The sequence below is a fragment of the Lepidochelys olivacea genome, assembly GCF_965140295.1.
Source record: "Lepidochelys olivacea isolate rLepOli2 genome assembly, chromosome: 10".
NCBI classification, from domain to species: domain Eukaryota; kingdom Metazoa; phylum Chordata; order Testudines; family Cheloniidae; genus Lepidochelys; species Lepidochelys olivacea.
Genome location: NC_140420.1, coordinates 59,094,577 through 59,118,020, shown reverse-complemented (window position 1 = coordinate 59,118,020; position 23,444 = coordinate 59,094,577). Strand labels below are relative to the sequence as shown.

At 37.8% G+C, this 23,444-nt stretch overlaps 1 protein-coding gene across 1 annotated transcript in view; it reads left to right on the top strand.

Moving 5' to 3' along the window:
• LOC311526906 (myocardial zonula adherens protein-like) overlaps positions 1-23,444 on the top strand; it is a 90,895-nt gene that overhangs the window by 40,952 nt on the left and 26,499 nt on the right. The window contains exons 8-12 of the mRNA XM_084640373.1: positions 749-877; positions 3,503-3,588; positions 4,528-4,633; positions 22,617-22,700; positions 23,207-23,307. Of these exons, the coding sequence (XP_084496499.1) occupies positions 749-877; positions 3,503-3,588; positions 4,528-4,633; positions 22,617-22,700; positions 23,207-23,307 (506 nt within the window). The remainder of the gene's footprint in view (positions 1-748; positions 878-3,502; positions 3,589-4,527; positions 4,634-22,616; positions 22,701-23,206; positions 23,308-23,444) is intronic.

Here is a 23,444-nt window from a genome sequence, read left to right as displayed (position 1 = left end):
CTAGAGTTTTAAAGCTGAAGAATAGGGTGTCTAAACATAATGGACAGTAAAAATTTAAATTTCAAAATGAAAAAAGTGGATGGTTTTTCTACTCCTGGTCTAAGAAAATGGAAAGTACAAATCCTCTGACTTTAGTGAAATCTCAAGAGGGGAAAAAAAATAAATTTCAGTAGAGAAATCCTGAGAACATTTTTTTTTTCCTTCCAAAAGCTTCCTCTGATCATGTTTTGTATATTTCTAGTCAATAACAAGGTTATCTAACACCACTCACTGATCGCCACAGAAACTGAAGTCAAGCTCTCCAGCCTTAATGTGATACAGATATAAATGCAGTTAAAAGTGACAGGCTTTGGGAACTAAACATACTGTTCTTGGGAATAGTACATTTTCTTCTCTCATTACTGAGTACGTGTGTATCCACTGAGGGGAGAACAAATATTCATGTGGTGTGCAAACCTTTTTTGTTTTTAAAGCTAATTGCTGAGAAGCCTTTTAATACAGGGATGTAACGCCACTATTTTGATCACCCACATTTTATGTGCCACAAAACTCATATTCGATGCTATAGCTAGATGTTTGGTTTGCAAAAAGTCTCAGTTCTTGGGCACCTAACTTTATTGGCTTTATTGAGTCTACTTTTAAAAAAAACCAACCCCATTGTATATAGCACAGAAATCAGCTCCTTACTTTTCATTCATCAATTTTATTGATTGTTTGTGGATATGATCATAAACTTGTTTGTTCAAAGGCAGAAACAAATAGACTTCTGAAGACCATTGAGGAGGCAAATAAGAAGATGCAAATTACAGAGACAAGTATACAGGAAAAAGACGAGAGGATTGGAGAGCTGGATCGGTTCATTCAGCGCATGGAAGAGGTAACGTTCTCTGCTCACAAATGTTAAAGTATGGGTGCCAATATCTATGCTCTTTTTAGCAGAAATGCAAGACTTGTATAGGAGTGCACCTGTTTCTTCAGTCCCCTGTGAGTCAACAACATCCCTCTCCTCCAATGGCCTCTATCTCACTCACCACTTTTATCTTCTTCCTGTTAATAAAATCAAAAACCCTTTATTGCATCCGTCCATGCTCTTAGCACTTGGACTGCTGAGGACACACCATGGCAAGTTGGCACCCTTTGCCCACTCTGCTGTTTGTGGGAGCTGTTACTTGCAAAAACTTTCACGGCTGCTTTGGAGCTGAGACACACATGGGGCTAATCTTTATTTTGAAAGGACAGTTTAAAAAAACAAACACATTTTATCTCCTAATAGCCTGTACAAGTTTTTCTGGATCCTTTATGGTCCTTTAGTGATTAGACATAAAATCTTATAAATGTACCACTGACCTAGGTAACAAATGCATATATATGAAAGCATTTTTATCTAAATGCATCGGGGAAAAACCTATTATTGTAATTAGTTTTAACTGGAATTGCACCTCAGGGTTCCTGTACATCAGGATGAAACTCTTAAGACTTCAGACTAAGATTCCTTTTGAATTTTGATGTCAAACTTTCTGTGCATGAACAACCATCTATGTTTCCATGCACATAACTTATTTTTGATTATTTTTCAAAATACTCTGGCAGTGACCCCAGATATTCAGTTTTTAGTCTACCTCTGATATATAAAATGGTTCTTCCTTACTTCTCTGCACACAATATTGTCAAATGTTTCTCTCCTTGGTTCAAATATGGTCTACCATGCTGCAGCCTTGAACATATTTTTACAATTGACTTGTAACTCCCTCAAAGCAGAAATGCTGCCAGATACTTATCTCTTGTGACGTTAGCAGCACTGCTGTAGAACAAGTTGTAGCAGTTTCTGTCATTTCCTTATATCTCCTGCCCTGCCTTCTTCTATTTTATGGACTTCGTTTCTGGGCAAAACTCACACTGGTTTTGAGATAATTGTTCTAATGTAAGTCTAGTAGTGCAGTGCCTCTATTTACACATACAATTATTATCTGAACCTTGTCTGTTGGAAGTTCCCTGATGTCTGAAACAGGTTTATTCCCCCAGTGTCAACTAAGGGAAATTTCATTGTAATTATTAATCTGAAATGATCAGTGATTCCATTATATTCAGTAATGGAGTCTGCAATATTATTTGTTTAGTGCCTTTAGCATGTCTGGCATTGTTCAATATATGAAAATAAATACAATCCCTGCCAAAGAATTTACTGTCTAAAAGACAGAAATGCAGAAGTAAGGACTCACTAGAAATCCTGAGTGGTGACAGGAACGTAGGGTTTTGGTTAGTTTAATCCTAAAACATAATAAAACTCAATTCTTAAACTGCGGTCTTGGTGTGCTTTAGCTTCAATTTAAATCTAACTACTAATTATTTGCTAATACAGAGAAACAAATATCGCCATCCACACTTGCTGGCTAGATGGGATTACTAACCCTTGTTTAAACTATATGTAGTATGTTAATGTCCTCTTTACCCAACTAACAAAAGTGCATTGACTGGATTATAACTATTTAGGTGGACTCTTCTCAGTTTAAGATCTAGCTGTGACATAAATTAAAATAAATGAAGCTATCAGTTAGCAGTAATGTTGGATAAATCACTTTTGGGCCAGATTGTAATTCCTTACTCTACAGGTCGTCCCACTGCGTTTAGTGGCGTTATTCATAGTGATAAAGGTGGTATTCAATGAGTAAAGTGGTACATTATGATCGTTGGTGTTAGGAAATGCATGTGAACTTTACTTTTTGTTAATTAATTTATGCAGTCAGCTCTGAACTCCTGCTGTTCTGCTTGTGTTGCTGTTTAAATATTTGGCTGTTATCTAAGGCCCCAATCCTGGTCTCATTGACATGAAAGGCAAAACTCACCTTGACTCGTAGAGCAGGATCAGACCCTACAAGTGCACAGATCCTCTCAGCACTCATGCTGGGTAACATTTGAACAGGATAAGTAGGGACATTTTGGGAGAAAACTAGGGAGACGCCTCCTATCTCTGCCAAAATACATTGGATCAGGAGATCCTTTTGGAGGAACAATATGGAAAATTTGATATTCATTTTAGCAACAGTGGTCATGTGGTTCATTTAAGCTCTGCATCCAAGACCTTAAATGCAATCATATCTTTGACCTGTAAGAATTTTAGAGAGATGGAGTCCCTTTGTGGGTCAGAAAGATAATGTTCTTTCAGAGTTGCATTTCAGCTCACACGTCTTTATCCTTCAGAGTCTCACTTACCTACAAAATTGCAAGCAAAGCTACCCCTTGACACTGGCGCTGAAGACTGAAAACATTGCCATTTATCTTGTGCTCAGCTGAGAATTCAGGGTTCTCTTTATTCAAGCCTTGTTTTTTCCATTCTGTGCTTCTTGGCTGTAGGAAATACATGCTCTACCTGTAATATAGTAATAACTTGTAGCAGAATCAGCTTCTGTTTTTGTTTAACATATTATGGGCCTTTTTAAATCACAATAAAATGTACTTGAATTTACAATGTGAAGAAGTGGAGAAATAACATTTTCTTGTTTAGGAACGCCACCAGCTACAAAAACAACTGGTACAACATGAAATCCAGATATCTGGAGCAAAATCTCAAACCCATTCAGACAGACAGAGGTGAGATTTTACTCCTTACTGAGATTTCTAGCATTGTTAAAAAAATTTCAAACCTGAATCTGTTATATTAACTTTGGTTGTAATATGTTCCAGCCGGATAATTCCTTCCCAATTTATATTTGCCTTATTTTATGTAGGAAAACTGCAAGAGAATTTATTTTGCAAAAACTCATCCTTCTCAGCTTTATTTATGAGAGAAGTTGAGTGCAATCATGATGGATTAGGTAGAGTACATTGCATTGCTGAGAAATCAGTTTTTAGGTCCATATAGTTTCATGCATATCTGCTATGCTTTTTTAAAATAGATATAAAAGACAAAGGCCAGACTCTTTTCAGAAGTGCTGTGCACCCAAAATCAGGCCGCTAGGATCCTTGCAATCAATATCTTAATTATCTCTTTCTCTAGTATGTATAGTCACAACATTTTAAAAAAAGTAATTTCTGTACCACATCCTATGTAGAACTGTAGGACAGCTCAGTGAGCACAGTCTGTGAACTCTTACTTTTTCTCCTTGGTAACATCTGCCTCTTGGTGATGAAGCGGGGATTAATCAAATAATGGTTTGTAAGTGCTAAAACAAACCATAATGTGCATGCAGCTCTCCAGGGCTGATTGTCTAGAAGATCCCAGATCATCATTCTGTTTGAACAAGTATCCCTTGTGAAACTTCTCTAAATTTTGGCAGCTGATATGTAAGGTAAAGGTGAGCTAAGTGGGTGGTGTCTGACAATGACTAATGACCAAACAGATAACCATAAAAATGAACTTTAGACAAATATAGGAAATGACATTTGTCAGTGGAATTTGGCTTATTTAATGAGGTTCCTTTTCTTGATCTACTTTGGCGTTGTGTTTATTTTTTTGTTTTGTTTGGTTGTTCTTTTATTTACATTGCATGGCTTCCTACATATTTACTTAGTTCTTATAACTTATATCAGGTCACAGCATCTGGAAGATGTTGCAGCTGGTCTTAGAGAACGAATCAAACATCTGGATGACATGGTCCATTGCCAACAGAAGAAAGTCAAACATATGGTTGAAGAGGTGAGCTCTAGTAAAACAATACATTCCATAAACCGCTTTTTGAAGGTTTTAACACTGTACACCATAAAGCTGAATACATCGCCCAGGAGGGAGCTCTCTTCTAAGTCCTTCTGCCTGCTCCACTACCAAAAGCTCTGCATGTTGTTTGCTGCTTTGTTTAGCCCGTTACCTTCTTACACCATGTTGCGTACTGCGTGAATAGTGCATGAGCTATGCATCTGTATATTGCAAAGCAGAAAGAGGAAGTTAAAATGGTTTATACCAGTGGTTCTCGGGCTATAGTCTGTATCAGTGGTAGCTCTGGATCCCTTCCTGGTGGTCCATGGAATGAAACTCTTTCAGAATTAAGCAGTGAGTAATGAAGACATGATGCACACAAATAGTTGGGGTTGGGGATGTGGGGTGGGTGGATGGGTGAGGAGATTGGTTCCTTCTCTAAACAAGTGGTCTGTGGAATGAAAAAGATGAAGGATTATTTGCTTTTAGTAATATACCTATGAAAGATACTGTGCAGAAGAGGTGGCTTTAATCTACCCTTATGCTTCTCTAATCCTGGAACCACATGGGGCTGGATTGGTCTCCAGTGGAAGGTAAAGCAGTCTTCCATGTGAATTCCGCTCTGATTTACCAGCAGCCTGTGCCCCCGTGCTGTTCCAGCAGCCAGGCCAGCTAGAGTCCAGACAGGGCAGGCTGGGCTGATATGGCACAGGGTTTTGGACATGAAATTGGGTTTAAATTGGAGTGACGCAGGGGAGCCAAATTGCACTAGTGTATTGGGCCCAAATATTGTAGTCAGGGAGGACTCTGAAGATTCACCTTCAATTAGATTTGGACAAACATTCAACATGGTGGAAAATTATTATGGATGCTGTTGCTGATCTGAATAGGAATTCTTCCCTTAATTCAGCATTGTGGTATTACTGCTTTGCTATGAAAATTTCTGTATCCTAGTTTGTTTTCCTAGTTCCAAAGATGAGAAAAGTCATTTTAACATTGTTTGTTTGTTTTGAGCAGCAGCACTAAGCACTTTTTTTTTTTTTGCGGGGGGTGGGGGGGATATACAAAAATATCTATTTCTGGGTGTAACATTTGTGGCATATACTGAGTGCATAACACTGTGGTATAAAGGTTTTATTGGCACTTTCGCTTGGATGACCTGCCTAACTCATGGCTTCACCACCTACACGTCAACCAACCACTCCAAACTTGTTGTTAAAACCTTTCTACCACAGCATAGACAGGATTCATTTTCTCTCTTTCCAGTGTTCATTTATTTAATGGATTTCTGGCAGAACATCTTAAGAATTATTACTAGAATTTCATTTCAGTTTAGATAAGCAAACTAGCACCCTGCAGATTCTTCTTTCACAAAACTACGAGAATTCTCTCTTCAGCCATGACATGCAGGGCAGGCAAAGTGATTCCAGAAATATTTGTGAAGAAACGCTAAATAGGATGAGCTAATTTTTGCTCTTTATTGCAAAATATGTACTAAATTGCATGGGTGCAACTTGTTAGGAATTTGCCTCAACATAGTTGTACCTACTTGGCTCACTAGAGGTTCTACAACTACAGTTTTTCCATATTGAGTGTTTTGGCAAAAGCATACAAAAATATTGGACCAAATTCATTCCTAGTGTAACTTCATAAACTTCAGTAAAATAACCGAAGGGTGAGTTTGTCTGGTTGGATCCTTATAATATAGAAGAGTATATTCATCTTGGAATACCTTTTTGTATCACTGCTAAAGCTTTAAAACCAGCTTTCTGCTCATATGTATAACTTAATCACTGTCATCATCCTAGAGAATAGAAAGTCATGAGACACCTATCAAGTCATTTCTTGGCCCTTGTGCAAGTCTCCACTTAGTTAAGATAAAAGGCTGGTGCCTTGAATAGTTTTTTTGTTTTTGTTAATTATGGCAATTGGGGAAAATTCATATTGTCACACAGCCATAAGGAATGTAAAACTACAAGAAACTACTGGCTTTTGTTAATCAGTTTCATCATGAGCTTCACATGGACCTTTTCAGTGGCACCTTCTTTTTCATTTTCTTCTAAGGTGAACTAACTTCCCTTTCTTCTTTCTCCTTTTTCACCACTAACCGTTTTTGGCATTCCCAATGTAGGGGTTTGTGATTGGTCAACCCTCATCAGATCAGATAATGCCAAATACAAGCTTGGGCCCTGAACTTACAGTGAACTCTATGTGGGCACAGCAATCCACACATACAGAGTTCCATTACAATCAGGGTTCTGTGCAGATCCCAGAGCACAATTAGCGCTGCATTCTCTACTTTCTGCAGTTCATAATGGATTCTGCAGCAGATGATGATCATACTGCAATAGGTTTGGGAACCCTGTTTCCTTAACTGCATGAGGATATGGGTTAACTTATGCTTTCCCCAGCATTCTGAAGTACTCTTTCAGGCTACATCTAAACTGATGTCAGCCTGCCTTTTTTTTTTTTAACTGTGTATTCAAATGGTTGTATTTATTCAAAAGGCTAGAGTAAAGCAGTCTTATATATGATAGAAACTAGAGCTCCTTCAAAAAAGGAACAGTCCATGATGGGGAAGAGGTGGGTGTTAATGGTTCCCCCCCCTCCAGTTGCTTGTGCACGCCCTTTAATACTTGATTTACCTATGGATAAAGCACAATAGATGGTCATGCTTTTATGTCCATTCTGAAATCAAAGCTTCAAATGGAATTTCTTGGAGTGGATTCATTGCATAAGCGAATGAGTGCTGCTAACAGATACCTGAGATGTCAGCACCAGAATTTCTGCTTTTGGTGCAGTGAAGGAACCTGTACTCCTGGAAATGGTGTCTATGAAGACGGTGGCACCACTGATTTGAAAGTAAATTAAATGATGGCTTCATGTATCTCCTAAACATGGGAGATTTTAGAGTTCCACAGTTAAGTAAGGTTCCGAGACTTGGGCATACTCGGGTGTTCAACAGAGTATACCCAGAACTGCCCCTTCTGTTAGTCTTTTAAATTATTTAGATACTGCAAAAGGAAATAGCTCGTAACTTGGGGAGGTAGAATTTATTAAGGTACCTTTATTAATCATTATTGCAGTACATTCATGGCTTGTCTCTATTCAAAAACAAAAACCCATCCTACTGTTCATAGGGATGTGTTCATCTTATGAAGAATGATGACATCCTTTTCAATAGTATCCTTGAAAAAGAGTATTTTACAATTAGGAAATTATTTTATAATGCAGTTTGGCATCACTGTGGCCTGGCTTTGAGAAAACAGGTTACTCTAGGAACCCCAGAACAGAAATATATGGTATCTAAATTTAGAAATATCAACAATGCTTGTACGAGGTGAAGCAAAATGTTTTTTTTTTTTAACAAGAAGCTTTAAACTACAGAGCTAAGTGAGAAGCTCAGGTAAGCATCTGCTTGCTTGATTACAGAATAAGCTTTTGTTAGTTACCTCTCAACCTGTTAACACCTAAATGTAGACTTAAATGCTATGAGATTCATTCTTTCAGTATAAATAACACTGTAAACTCAGTTTTTATTATTTATTCTGCTATAAATTATTTTCAGCAATCAAACTGAAGGAGCAACAATCTGTATGGAATATAAGTGGCGAGAGGCTAAGATCAATGGCGTTCTTTAAAATGAGGGATAGTTGAGGTCTGAATTGAACATCTTTATTACAACAGTATCACCGGATTCTGTGAGGATTAAAGTTTGTTGGGCGCTCAGACACCAGGGTAATGGGGGCCATATAAGTATCTTAATATGGTACCATCCCAACTGGATGATCATTAAATCCCAGGAGACTGTACTGTTTAGTCAGACAGGCAGTGCATCATCTCTGCCTGTCATAAATATAAAGGGAAGGGTAAACGCCTTTAAAATCCCTCCTGGCCAGAGGAAAAACCCTTTCATGTGTAAAGGGTTAAGAAGCTAGGATAACCTCGCTGGCACCTGACCAAAATGACCAATGAGGAGACAAGATACTTTCAAAGTTGGAGGGGGGAGAAACAAAGGCTCTCTCTGTCTGCTTTTGCCAGGAACAGAAAAGGAATGCAGTCTTAGAACTCAGTAAGTAATCTAGCTAGATATGCGTTAGATTCTGTTTTGTTTAAATGGCTGATAAAATAAGCTGTGCTGAATGGAATGTATATTCCTGTTTTTGTGTCTTTTTGTAACTTAAGGTTTTGCCTAGAGGGATTCTCTTATGTTTTGAATCTGATTACCCTATAAGGTATTTACCATCCTGATTTTACAGAGGTGATTCTTTTTACTTTTACTTCAATTAAAATTCTTCTTTTAAGAACCTGATTGCTTCTTCATTGTTCTTAAGATCCAAGGGTTTGGGTCTGTGTTCACCTATGCAAATTGGTGAGGATTTTTATCAAGCCTTCCCCAGGAAAGGGGGTGTAGGGTTTGGGGAGGATTTTGGGGGGGAAAGAAGTTTCCAAGTGGGCTCTTTCCCTATTATATATTTGTTAGACTTTGGTGGTGGCAGCAATAAAGTCCAAGGGCAAAAGGTAAAATAGTTTGTACCTTGGGGAAGTTTTAACCTAAGCTGGTAAAAATAAGCTTAGGGGGTTTTTCATGCAGGTCCCCACATCTGTACCCTAGAGTTCAGAGTGGGGAAAGAACCTTGACACTGCCTGATCCAATTCCTTTAGGTTCTAATAGGATATAGCTCTGGTGGCAAGACTGCACTCCAACTTTGGGGCACCTGGGACCAGATTTGTCAACCCCGTGGGGATTTGTTTTCACTGTGCACACCAGGATTTGAGGGACCTTGAGAAGCAAATATCAAAACTTAGACCCGTCTACCCAATTTCTTTGCCTATTTTCCCAATTCCTGTTCCCTTTGCCATAAGATTTTCCTGTACGAAAAAGTTAACGTATTTCCTTTTAACAGTTTTTCAGCCTAGCTCCATTGTAGTGCAATACTTATTCCTATATAGAGGCAGCTTTGTGCTAGCCCTTACCTTTCTTTGTACCAAGAGTTTGTGTGAAATCCCATATATTCCATGTGTAGAAGGTGCCAAATAAATAAGAGACCCTGCCCCAGGGAGTCTATATAATTTAAAAGCAAATACAGGTTCTATACAGAAGTATCCAAAACTGAGCAAGCACAGACTGGAAATGAGTTTTTATGGCTAGAGTGCTCCACATAATAGGTGGATCTTCAGTTCTGTTGTAGGAGGAGACTGAGGACACTTGGCAAACAATAATTAAGGGGATGCTACAAGCAAGAAGGGTTGCATGAAACTAGAAGGGGCTGAAGGAGACCCTGTCTAGATTAGGAAATATGCTAGCTAGTACACTTTCACTAATATGTTTTTAAACACAAGTGTAGACAGTGTCCAGCATTTTAAAAAAAAAAGTGTTAGCAGGTTGTGGTCAACCCTAGTCTAGACATGTCCAAAAGGAGCAGTCTGAAGTGAAGCATGGATGTAGGAGGCAGTGAGGACAGATGAACAGAGTGACTAAGAGTTGATGCAGAAGGAGTCACTTTAAAATAAATGCTATTAAACCCTGCTCTTCACAGAGGCCCCAATCTTGCTGGCATTGAATTCAATGGTAGTTTTGCCATTGCCTTCAATGGGACCAAAAATCAAGCCCAAGATCAACCTTCTGTGTTCGACATGCCAGGAGTGTTTTCGCCAAAGTTCTCCCTATTTTAAAAGAAACCCTCATCTTACATGCTATAGTAAAAGTTTAGTCAGCTTGAGCTAGACAAACTAGTTGTAATTTCAGGACCTAAATTAAACAGAAGCACAGAAACTAACTGCCAGAGGAAAATAAATGTTTAAATTAGAGATGAAATGGAAATTGACTGGATCTGTGACCTTCAACATCTCTTTGCATTAGACCCCACACAAAGCCATTTTGCAGCCTCATAGGGTTTCTTTATTGTGTGAGACACAAAGAGAATAGTTGGTTAGAGAACTTTCTTGCCAGCTGCTGTTGTTGCATGGTAAAGTCTGGTGTTATAAGTAGGGAAGAACCGCAGATGATACAACACTGACAGATTTTCTCAAAGCAGAACTTACTTGTTAAATAAATGTGTTTCCAATTGTGACAAAGCTCCAACCTTGTCTCAGTGGGTCCCACGCTTCCAGGCAGATTTATGCTAGCCTCAGAGGCTAACTGTGACCTTCCTCATAGCCCTTCTCTCTCTAGAGGCAAGGGTCAGAGCCTACTCAGCCGTTTTCATCATAAGCCAGCAAGGGAGGTGGGAAGAAGCAACCCTCTCTCGCACACAGTCTCTGTCTCATTGTCTCTGTGATTAATCTGGGAGAGTGGGGGCGGGGGAGGGAGCTTGGGCCCACTCTCTACTCCAGGCTCCAGCCCAGGGACCCTAATAGTAGCAGCTATTTGTAGCTGACTTTTTGAAACAGGACAAGTACAATTCCCTGGGCCACTTCCCCGCAGCAGCCCCCACTTCCTCAACATCTACTTTATCCTTAACTCAGGGCCCCCTTTCTTGTGCCTGATCGGGTTGGTCCTGCCCAGTTTCTCCAGCAGCACAACTTCCTACTACTACTCCTGACATACACCTCTAACTGACTAACTGGGAGGCCTTTAACTAGTTCCAGTGAGCCCTTGATTGGCTTCATGTGTCCCAATCAACCTAGCTGTCTCCACTGCTTTCTAGAAGGATCTTAATTAGCCAGGTGTCTTGATTAACCTGGAGCAACTGCCGTTTGGTTACCATGGTAACAGGGATTTGTTTAGCCTAGAGCTAATGTACCTGTTTCTCATTACTTTCCTATAGTCATCTGGCCCTGCCCTGTTACACAATATACTGTACTTCCTTTTTACTTACCATGCCAATGGCTGCATGTGAAAGACCCCAGCACCATGGTAGGTGGAGAATCTCAATGTCTGGTGGCATGGCATATTTATATTTTTAAGAAGAAATTGTGCCAACTTTAGGAAGTTTACAGTGCAGGTTCTTTTAGGAAAGGAAGTGTCAGAGAAGGTGGATCATCTGGATCTCAGTGGATAAATCGAAGTGAGCATTAATATGGGAGAAATTGAGAGACTATCAATAGTCTGCTTCTTGCTCTCCCTGTGTATACATCTTAAAGTAACACTTGGTTATTAACCAGACAGTCTAATGCCTAATGCAGTGAAAGAAAGTCAAAGATGGTGAAACTCTTATGCAGAACTGTTACATTGAAGTGGGCAGAAATGTTTTCTTCAAAACACTTTCACTGGAGAGATCAGCCACCAATAAGATGACACAGAACTGGACAGGCAGATGCAGACTTATGAGACCTGAGGCAAGATGATAGCAGTGCTTCTGACCTGGTAATGGTGTTGCTGCCAAACCTTTGCCTCACTTTTTTTGTCTACTTAAATGCATGGACATGGGTGAAATCTTGCTCTTTAAAGTGATCTTTTTCCTTCTTTTGCCATGGTGGAGGATAGCTGTAATTGCCTCCGTCCCCCAAAAACCTTTTGCAGAGACTTTGTTAAGAAAAACAACAAGTTAAATGAACTTACAATGAAACATAAAAATTTAAATCAAATTATTTTTAGGGTTTTTTTTAAACAAACAAAAGTATTCATCTAGGCGGAGTGACTATGTGCTAAATTTCAACCTGGTGACATTTAAAAGATTTGAAGTTTCTTTCCTTTGCTTTTGAGTATTATGCTGTAAAAACAAGATCACATTTTCATTACACAAGGGACTTTATTTGACATAATAAAGCATTTCATCACTGAGAGAGGATTGAATTTGAAATTTGAAACTGAGCATTTTGGGAGAGAGAGAGATTTAAAGGGGAAAGAAGGGGTTTTTTTCCTTGGCAAGAAATTATCTACAGAATAGAAATTTAGAATGACATTCCCCTAACCTACTGAATTGAACTGTCTCCAGGTCATGGCACACGAGCTGTTCTCCACATTTAGTCTGAGATTCATTGGAAGATAAGTGGCGGCCAGACATAAGAAAAAGAAGCTATATCCTTTTTTTATTGTAGCAGAAATTGGCATGAAAGAGAGAATATTTGTATACGATCTGCTAAGGAGTGAATCCTAACCCAAATAATGAAGATACACATTATATTGAACAAATGGAAAAGAGAAGGAAGCGTGACAAAAAAGGCTATATGACCAGCTGAAAACTGCTTACTCAAGACGTTTCAGAAACTCCAGGCATATTATATGGTATTGCCAGTTTTAATATGGAAATACTTTTAAAACTGTAAAAGAAGCAACACTGAAACATGGACTGTGGAATCACCATCCAAACTGGGATGCTGTATTTTTACTAACAAAACTCTATACTTGTGTGGGATACAACATCTCTATATTTTTCAACAAAGGAGCCCACATGTAGAAAGAAAAGCCATATGGGAACATGGCTTAAGAAGAGCAACTTCAAAGCATAAATGGCAGAGAATCATAATGCTTATGCTCAGATAAATTTGTTAGCCTCTAAGATGCCACAAGTACTCCTTTTCTTTTTGTGGAATGCCTCAGTGAATCTAAAAAACGAAGCTATACAGTCCAACATCCTACATGGAATGTATTAGACCTCTACAGACAACAAAAATAGAACCACCAGAGATCTTTGGTGGAAACGTTCATTCATGTATTTGTGGCAGAGGCAATCTGTCATTTCTGGTCCAGCTTCATCTATAGAATGCACTTTGCAAAGCATTGACGCCTGCAACTTGGATTGGAGCGGCAAACCAGCTAGCATACTTAAACCCACGTTATTATTGTATTATGGTAGTTCCTAATCAAGGGGGTCAGTACCCAGTTATGCTAGACACTGTACAAACAGTTCTTACACACTAGAACACCAGTGATTCCTCAGAGCTACTGTAGCAGTAGATTGAGATCAAAGACTGGTTTAATATTGCTAGAACTAGACAGATTAGAAAGTCCCTTAAATTAGTGCAATAATTTACGCTAAACCTAGTTTGAGTAATAATATCTGTTACTACAACTATGTTAAATCTGTTTTTACTGATTGTGTGTGTGTGTGTGTGTATGTATGTATATGTATGTGTATATAATATATATGAGAGAGAGAGTGTGTGAAAACTGTGATGATAAAAAGAAGTAGAAGATATTATCTGAGTCTGGCGTTTTTAATGGGGCCTAAGGGAATAAGATGCTCATTCTTATTGATTTTTGATAGAGCCACTTGGAAAAATCTCAGCTCTAATGCCTAGAATACAATAAACTTGGCTTATTTAAAAATTAAAGTTGAATGAAACATTAGACTTTTAGAATGAAATCTGGTCTTTCCTGTACAGCCACTGTCTCCCTAAAAAGATGACAAAGGCTGAGCATTCTAGTCAATGTTGTGATGTCTTGTCTGTCCTGTATTGTTTAGTCCATTGTGTGTTTGTAATAAGTTTAGTCATGTTTATAACTGGTTTGTCCATTTTTGTTTGTCATGTATCACCATGTTACAGGTGTCAAATTCACTAATGGCAGATGAACAGTAAAATATAAATGTCTTTTATAATATACAATACTCATATAAATGTACAATGTGATGTACTGAGAAATAACTTCAACTGGATGATATCATTGTGTGGTAAATCTTGGGTGAATTTAAATAACTGCTGGATCTACTCCAACCTGATAAATCAATATACATTTTCAAGCCTCCAGCTCTGAAATGGATCATATTTAGCAAAAAACCAATATGTCAAGGTTGTGCCATTTACACAACCCCTTTTTAAAAAAGGCAATTATTTTATCATTCTCTTAGAGAATGACAAAAAAGAGAAAATATTTTTCTCATTTCCTTGGCTTTGAATTGCTTTGTACTCTCCTGATTCTTCTCTAACCTCACTCTTCGCTCCTTCAGCATTTTTTTTTGGCAGATTTTCTTCTGCTCCTTCCCCACATCTTTGTCCCAGGGTAGTGTCCTTTCTCCTCTTCTTTTAATGATCTTATTCACTCTTATGGGTTCAGAGTCCTAGCTTTATGCTGATGACTCCCAAATCTAATTTTCTACCATTAACCTTTCATTTCTGGCTATTTCCTCTCAGATGTGTCTCACCATCTCAAGAGCAAATTGTATAAAACTAATATTAACTTTTCAGTACAGACACTCTGGGAGAACCAGGGGAAGGAATTGTATTAGATTGAGAATAATTTAAAAGAAACAATCTTGTTTGGAGCTTCAGATAGAGTGGGTCTGCGAAAGAGATTGGGAAGAGGAGTGTGAGCCTGATGCTCTGAATTTCAGAGTTTGTTCCATGCACAGAGGGCAGTATAGAAGAGGACGGGAGAGGGCAAAATAAATTAAGTAGGTGTCAAAACCAGCATCTTTGCTCACATGAAAGAGAGCAAAGTAGAGTTCCAAGATGTAGTTCAGGGTGAAGTTTTGTAGGGCCTTGAAGCAAAAAGTGAAAGGTTTAAACTGGGGTGACTATGCCAGGAGATGTCAGGGGAACAATTTTTCAAAGAGAGGATTGATAGTCTGTTTTAGCAAGGAAGGGAATTTGAGGAGGTCATTGTATCCAAGGTGAGAGAGAAGAGCATAGTCAAGCATCTTAAATGATGGGATGAAATGGAAGGGTTGGATTTTCTAAGTGTGGAGAGAGAGACAATACAGGATTTGATGATGATCTGGATGTGTGCTGAGAGATTGAGAGTGAAAGATGACTGTGACATTGCAGGACAGGGAGGATAGGGGTGCGCTCAATGACAACAGAAAATGAGGTAAGATGGTGAGCACTGAAGAAAAATAAAGGGCTTTAAAGTGGCCATATTAAAGTTGAGCTGATGACTAGCCATCCAGAATGATGTGCATCCCCTAACCCAGTGAGGCTTTCAGCTCTGATTAGGATCGCTAGGGTCTACTGTAATACAAATAACAGTGTTAGAGAAATAGTCAGTATGGGTCTGAAGAGAGGAACAATTGTGACTCTATGTAGAGATGTTGGTAGAACTGTGAGAAAAGATAAGAACAGCTGAGATAAGGTGTAAAGGGAGTGCTAGGTTAGAGCCCTGTGAGGCTCCCCCAGAGAGGGGTTATGGGATATACCAAAATAGCAATCAGAGAAGGAGGAAGAGAATGGTGAGAGGACAATGCCATGAAAACTACCTGGGGGGACAGGATTTCTAGTAGGGAGTGACCAACAGTACTGAAGGCTAAGTAAAGATCAAGGATAAGAATGGATTAGAGCAGGTAGGTAGCCAGCCATTAGGTAGCCAACCTATGGCACATGTGCCAAAGGCAGCACACGAGCTGATTTTCAGTGGCACTCACACGCCTGGGTCCTAGCCACCGGTCCGGGGGGTCTGCATTTTAATTTAATTTTAAATGAAGCTTCTTAAACATTTTAAAAACTTTATTTACTTTACATACAACAATAGTTTAGTGTTATATTAAAGACTTATAGAAAGAGACCTTCTAAAAACATTAAAATGTATTACTGGCACGAAAAACCTTAAATTAGAGTGAATAAATGAAGACTCTGCACACCACTTCTGAAAGGTTGACAACCCCTGGATTAGAGGCTCTAAGTCTTAGCCAGAAAGGTGTCCTTTTAGACCATGGTGATAACACTTTCAGTGGAATGCAGAGGATAGAAGCCAGACTGCAGTGGATCCAGGAGTGAGTCTGAGAAGAGTTGGAGGATTATTTTTTGTCCCAAACTGCTCCACTTCTCACCCACATCTTTCATTGTGGATAATTCTGCCATCCCTCCTGTCAGGCTCTCAGCCTGATTATCATCATTAATTTGTCATGCTCCTCTCTCCATGCATATTCACCTATGCCTTGAACAGGCTGCTTAAAACCCACTTCTTTCTGCAAGATATCCCTACATGAAAACTGACTTCATGGCTTTTTGGTCTTTTGCCTCACATACTGTGTGTCTGCTTTACACTGCCAGTGCTCATGGCAGAGACCATCTCTTTCTGTGTGTTGGGATGTTGTGTGTGTTTTAGATTAGTTTCCATGAGTTAATGTTTGTCTAGCTCTTTGCAAAAAGGAAAGCACTATGGAAGATTGAAGTATCCCTTCTGTTTATTTTAAAAACATTTTACCAGAAAGTATGCGTATTTGAGCCAATACCCTTGTTACATTCCTAACATAGTGAAGATCACACTTTCACTTTATGCAGTGTTACTTATATCAATGTACTGTACCTATATATTGTGTTTAATTTAAGGCTTTATTGAATATATCTTTTATACTCATCCAAAGTTGTTGCTTCCTTTCCCATGTTTCCTTTAAATGTAGCATCTCCTCATCGGGGTATCATAGTACCCTAAAAGTTTTTATACGATCAGGTTTGATTGCTTCTTAATGTCTTTTCCCAACATGAAAGGCCATAGGGTGGGAATTTAACACCTTTTATCCAAAGATGCAGTGAATGGCCTCTTAGTGGAGGTCTAAATCCACTGTCAGCTCCTGGACAAGGCTTCAGCAGCTCTATAGCCCCTTTGTGGTGGCTCCTCCAGGTCCTGGATTGCAGCAGTTGCCAAGAACCTGACTGTCCCCTTCAAAGGGTCAGAATAACTGCAAGCTCACTGGCTACATTCCTGCTCATCCTCCATGCTGGCCTATGTGCATTTGGCACAGAGAATAACTCTGCCACATTCAGGGGGTGCAAAGTCTTTCCGCACCTCTGTCCTCCTCCCTTCACAGTGGAGAGACGTCTGTGGCTTGTCCACTGCTGGGTGTGTTTCACCCCTAATGGATTTAGGATCATTTTAGTCAACATACCTAAAATCTTGGATTGAATGAAGTGTCACTTATATATAATATATAAAATAACAGTGTTATAGGATTTGGGGAGTCAGGTATTTTGTGTAACAGCTCACTGCAAGTGTAATCCACATGGTCCAACCAGATCCTCTATTGGTCTTTACCCCATATTATTTTTACTGATACAAACAAATAAGCTTTTAGGCCATAGGAATCTTTGCTTTTCTTACACACTTTTATACTTACTAGATTACAATTTTAGCACAGTCCTCCAAAAGAACTGAAGAAAAGGATGAATAGAATTGAACTGCAGCCATAAAGCCATGTTAAAATGAGCCACGAAATGTTGCTGTTGGTGTGTATGGTTCAGAACTCCAGAGCCGTTAGTGGCTCCTGCCTTGGAACACAAATGCAGTAAATCTGATGCCAAATCATAGAATACCAGTTGAATGAAAACCAATCAATACCATGTTGGGGAGAGGTGGAAGAATCCATCAGGCTTTCCATCTTAGTGTTCTGTTCTGGATTTCAATATGTTCCTTTTAATTCTAGCATTTTCATTGTTATTCTAGGTATAATCTCTCTAGACCATTTTCAGATCATTCAGATCTGTATATACAGTGTTAATTCTGAGTAGATGTGGAATATATATGAATATATACGTAGATTCCATTTTAATCAGACTACATGTACTTGTATTTGACAGTGTGATACTGAACCATCTTCTTTGCTCAATTTTAACTTTCATGGTGTAAAGGCTTTGAATTATAATCACTCTGTGAACCAGTAAAATAAGCTGTTATGAAAAGGTAGAGGTGTAAGGCCCTAGTTGGCTTTCAGAAATGTTTATTGGTGTCTAATTAGATTACTACTCTAAATAAAAACATTTGTTTTCCAAATTAATTTAAAAATCAGAATTGGCACCAACTACTGTGTAATATCTCCAGTAACAGGATCTGCCTCAGTAAGGGAAAAATTGTCCTCTGATTACACAGCTGTACTTGGTTTCAAGCTGAAAGTCTGCTCTCACTACGCATACAGATGTCTGATACCAAAATGATTTCCTTCTGTGCATGGCAGGGGAACAGAATGTTAATGCCAAATACCACCATAAGAAAACAATTTATACTGTCAGAATATTCCACTTTCAAAATTGTGGGAAGACTAAACCCACTTATAACAAAAATGCTGGCTGAACTATAATTATAATTATAGTGTTAGACATAGCAATAATTAAAGACCAGGATCAATAGCTGTCAAGTGTCTGCAGGTGCTATAAACATTACTCTTCTATGAAGATATGAAAGCTGAAAAGATCACTTAAAATCTAGTTTTAAATGACAATGCTAATGGAACTATATTTTAGCCAGAGAAGAATCTGCTATTTAAAGTGAAAGACAGATGAAGGAGCACCAGCTTGAACTGAAAATAAACCCCTTATTTGCAAAGAAATGGATGAGTTGATCATAGCATTTCTTCACTGCTGTGTATTTTATCATTATCATTTAGTTGAAAAATTTACAGTATGGAATTTACACTTGCCTTTTTTCAATAATTGAATTGCCACTTCTTTGTATGACACATTTATTGAAAATAAATGATTAAAAATACAAATTAGACACATCACTTTTATTAAGATAAATACCCATGTTAGCTGTACTTCTTTTTATTATTGTCTTCACAAATCTTATGTTTTAAGTTCTTTGCCTTTTTTTTAATTCATCTGTGTTTTACTCTAACCTTTTCCAGATCTTTCTCTTTAGAACTGTTTTGGGGTTTTTTGCACTCATTAATTTTTTATATTGGTTTGCAATGGATAATTTGTGAAAGTGATGGCCATTGTATTTAATATTTAAATTTCAGATTCTTTTCCTCTTTCTCTGAGACCTTTTTTATTGATTATTTTCAGATATGCTGGAGAGCTTTACATAGAAGGGGTTTTTAATAGCAAAAAACAGTTTAATAAAAAAAATTTAAAGGGCGGGGAGATGAAATGAAGAGGGAGAGAGAGCTGGACAGGCTTTTGGAATTTGTTTTACTCTGATGCATATTAGTGATATTACCTCAAACACCTTATCTCTCCAGTGTACCACAGTGACAGTTATAAGTGGAAAATTGAATTATTTGGAACTTCAGTTGCCTTCTGATTGGCTGTTTTTTAAATTTAATTAATTTAAAATAAAATTTTACTGCACTTCTATGAATAAATAGTTTTTACTTTTTTTCCTTAAAATTTTATATGTAAAGGTCACAGCCATTCAGCAATCTGACAGGATAAAATCCATTCAGTTTAATGAGAATTTTGTAGAAAATACCTATTTTTATTGCTCATGAGTATTTTTATAATTTTCTTGTGGCAACAGTTATAGGCATTTATGAAATTTTTCTTGGCTCACAGCCCAAACTATTGAATTTAATTGGGCGGGGGGGAAATGTTCAGGTTTTTGTGCTATGGCATATCCAGTTTTGCTGAGTGACAGCTCCTGTAGCATTCCCCTTCCTTCATCTGCACAGTGCTAGGTTGTATACTAGTATAGCAGGTCTAAAGAAGAATCTGCATGAGTGACTTTTTTTTCATATGTTGTATTCCAGCATCTACGGGTAACAATAAAATCACTTATGTCAATGGGTACTCCATGAGCAGGAGGATATACCTACATGCAGAAGTAGGCAGGAATGGGGCCTAGGTTTGCTAAAACTCTAACTTGATGTCTAATTCTGCTTCCACAGAAGTCCAACATCAAAATTCATCCTGACTTCAGTGAAACCAGAATGCAATTGTTAGTGTGATCTTTTGATTTTTTTTTAAATGGTTGATTATTCAGTAAAGGTGGACTGGAACTTAACTGTTTAAGTCCTGACATGACTTAGCTTCATACAGAGTGCAGAATTCAGTAAATATTATTGGCTTTCAGCCCTTCTTCTGCACCTAGGACATGACCTGCACACTTTAAAATATATTATTTTTAGATTAAAAGCTATGTTTATACCAACAATTGTATTTTATATTAGAGAGGCACCATTGACTCAAATTCCAAAATATAGTTGGGATGTAAACAGAAATGTGACCTTTAAAAAAAAAAACACCAGAAAAGGTTGTTCTTAAGTATTTCCAGGCAGTGGAAGCAAAACATTACAGCATTCAGAAGCTGAAAGCCGAGCCCGTCAAAATTTCACTAATTTTTTTGTTTTTGTTTTTCACCCAAGATCTTTTCATTGAAAAATTTCTACCAGCTTTACCTGAAAGTTAATTTGACTTCATTATTATTGTCCAGGCTGGAAAAAAAATTAAGTAAACAAAGTATATATAGTAAATAAAAAAACTAGATTTAAAAGAAAATTCCGTTTTAATAATCTAGGGGAGTGGTTCTAGTAACATAAAACTTGTCAGTGTGTCTTCATGCAGACCATTAAGGAATCCTTAACAGTTTACAAAATACCATTAATAACTTAAAAACTAATTTTAAAATATTTATTTGTTAATAGGATGAATAACTGAGTAGTGTCATTTTGTTCTTAAAGGGGTACAGTCTGGTGTATTGTTATTTATTACTAATACATATTAGTATATTACTAATAACCTAAATTTCAGGTCTAAAGTCTGACTAGACAATGGCCCTTTAATACAACATACAAATCTGGAACAATCGAGTAATTCATGTACTTTGAATGTAGCATTGGTTTTGCATTGCAGCACTCTATGTAAAGTGTTCAGGTATCACTTCTTACATACATGTAGTAAGTACTGGAAAATGTCCATTTCTGCTCCTCTCAAGCCTCCCTCCAAAATTCTCTTTGTACTAGCCTATGCTATGGAAACTGTATACTAAAAACCATCACCGCTAGCATGGCTTAGTTGTATTGTGTATAGTTTTAAAACAATGTTTTAAGGCTATACCAGTTCCACTGTAGTGGCACAACTAGTTAACCTGAAGCTGTTCTTGAAAAGTGTAGTTTTTGTAATGTAGGTGTAACCTGAACTGTTTTCTGTCACTCTTGGTGCTGCATCTCTCTCCTGTGCCTGAAACTACATCATATTCACACACCCACAATAAGCAGCGTCCCTTTTTCTCCTTTAGGTTCTTAGAATGTACTTTTGCAAAGCCTTCAGTGTTCATCTCTTCAATCTTGTCTACTCCATTTTGTGTTTTGAGCTGTTATACTAGTGTTCTGTTCTAAACAACATACAGATCGACTTCAGTGGAACTCACTTAAGCAATCAGTTAACAGGTTTCTTAAAATACTCCTTCACAAGAGACAGAAATGCACGTGTTGGGCCAGAACCTCAGCTGCAGGCAAGCAGCATCAGCATAACTTGGCAGGGGGACAGAAGTGGAGACAACAGAGGCTTTCAGAGGCTACTTGCTCCAAACCAGCCCCCCAGTTTAAGAACAGCCTTGAGCCATCTACCAATGACCCCAAGGGACTGGTACTGCAACTGGGGAGCTCTGTGACATCCTGGTCATGCCCATCTTTCTCTGGCCACACCCATTGCAGTAGTGGCTGGGAGGGATGTGTGATTAAAAATTGCTACAATAATGTGCAAAGATCCCACTACTCGGGGAGATCATCTTGTAGCTGGGTAAATTAGCTTTTAAGACAAGTTTGCACAAATTGAGTGGTGAAAGGTTGCCCTAATGAAGGGGGGAATCTGAAATTATTAATACTGTATTGATGTTAATATTGTTCCCTACAGAGCCCAGAAAATGTCACATTATTGTTGAGGTGGCCTCTTTTTGTTGTTTTATCATCAATCTGACAAGCAATTGTTGATGATGACTTTTTCCCCCAACTATGAAATATAAAAGTTTTCATATAGAAATATTTGAATTTTCATGCTATGCCAAATAAGGGCAAGAGATTAGCACCATGTAATAAAAGTTTTGGGTGAGCTTAAAACCTGAGAGCAGAGTCCCCTGAACCCTGTAATTTAGTTTTTTATTTTTTTACATATTTTTATATCGGCTAGTTGTTACTTGAAAACTTTTGTTTACTTTCCAAAGACTAAAAATGCATGAAGTGTCAGAAGCCATGTTAGTACACATGTATGATCATGGCATCTGCATTAAGCCATGTTAGTGCATGTCTGTGATTATGGTGTAAACCACCCAAGTTGACCCTTTTGAATCCAAACTGTTTTGGAATATGTACACATTCTAGAACAGAAAGTACAATATTGGCTGCACACTGAAATCCAGTGAGTTTTGGTTTCGGTTTGTGGAATAGTCTTTTGTTTCTTCTTTTTTTTTTTAACGTCTTTGCCTTAAGATATTCCTGATTTTTTTTTTCATTCATAGATCGAAATACTAAAGAAAAAGATCAAGCAAAAGGAATTGTTTATAATGCAGCTTCTAGAAAAAATCTCTTTCCTAGAATGTGAGGTAAGGACTTAAATTAGCTTTACTCTTTTAAGGGTTAAAATTGATTTGATGTGATTTACGAGAACTGTTAGAGTTGGAGCTATGCTGTCTGATGTTTTCTGTATGTAAATTCACTGTATGTAGTAACTGGTCTTGAATATGGAAACAGAAATATCTCTAACATCAGGATCATCATGAATGCATGTAATAAACAAATAATCTTCACATTCATGTTGAACTTCTGTAACATAGTTATGCATTTACACTATAGAGACATTTAAAAAATCTAGCATTCTGTATGTAGGGCATTGATTGACTTGTGTTTTTACGGTCACAGTAACTTTATTTTCCAAAATTTTTGTGTATTCTAAATAATAATTTTGGAATGTTGATGAAGAAAGCCTTATGCTGGACTTTATTAATTTAAAAGAGAAAATACAATGTTAATGAGCTAAAATCATTAAAACATATTTGTCTTCTCGGAAAATACAACTTGAAAGGTCATGAAGAAAATCCTTCTTTTCCAGAATAAAGAATTACAAGACAGGTTGGACTACTTAATGGAAACCCAGTCAAGGACTAATGTAGAAACAAGAGAGATCGGAGTAGGATGTGATCTTCCATCCAGGTATTCAGAGCTTCAGATAATTTACTGGAAAGGTTCTCCACAGAAAATCACTGTCAATAAATCTATCCAGAATATGGATTTGGAACAACAGCACTTATATCTACCAACAGTAATTTCTCAAGAACTTATCTGCAGCC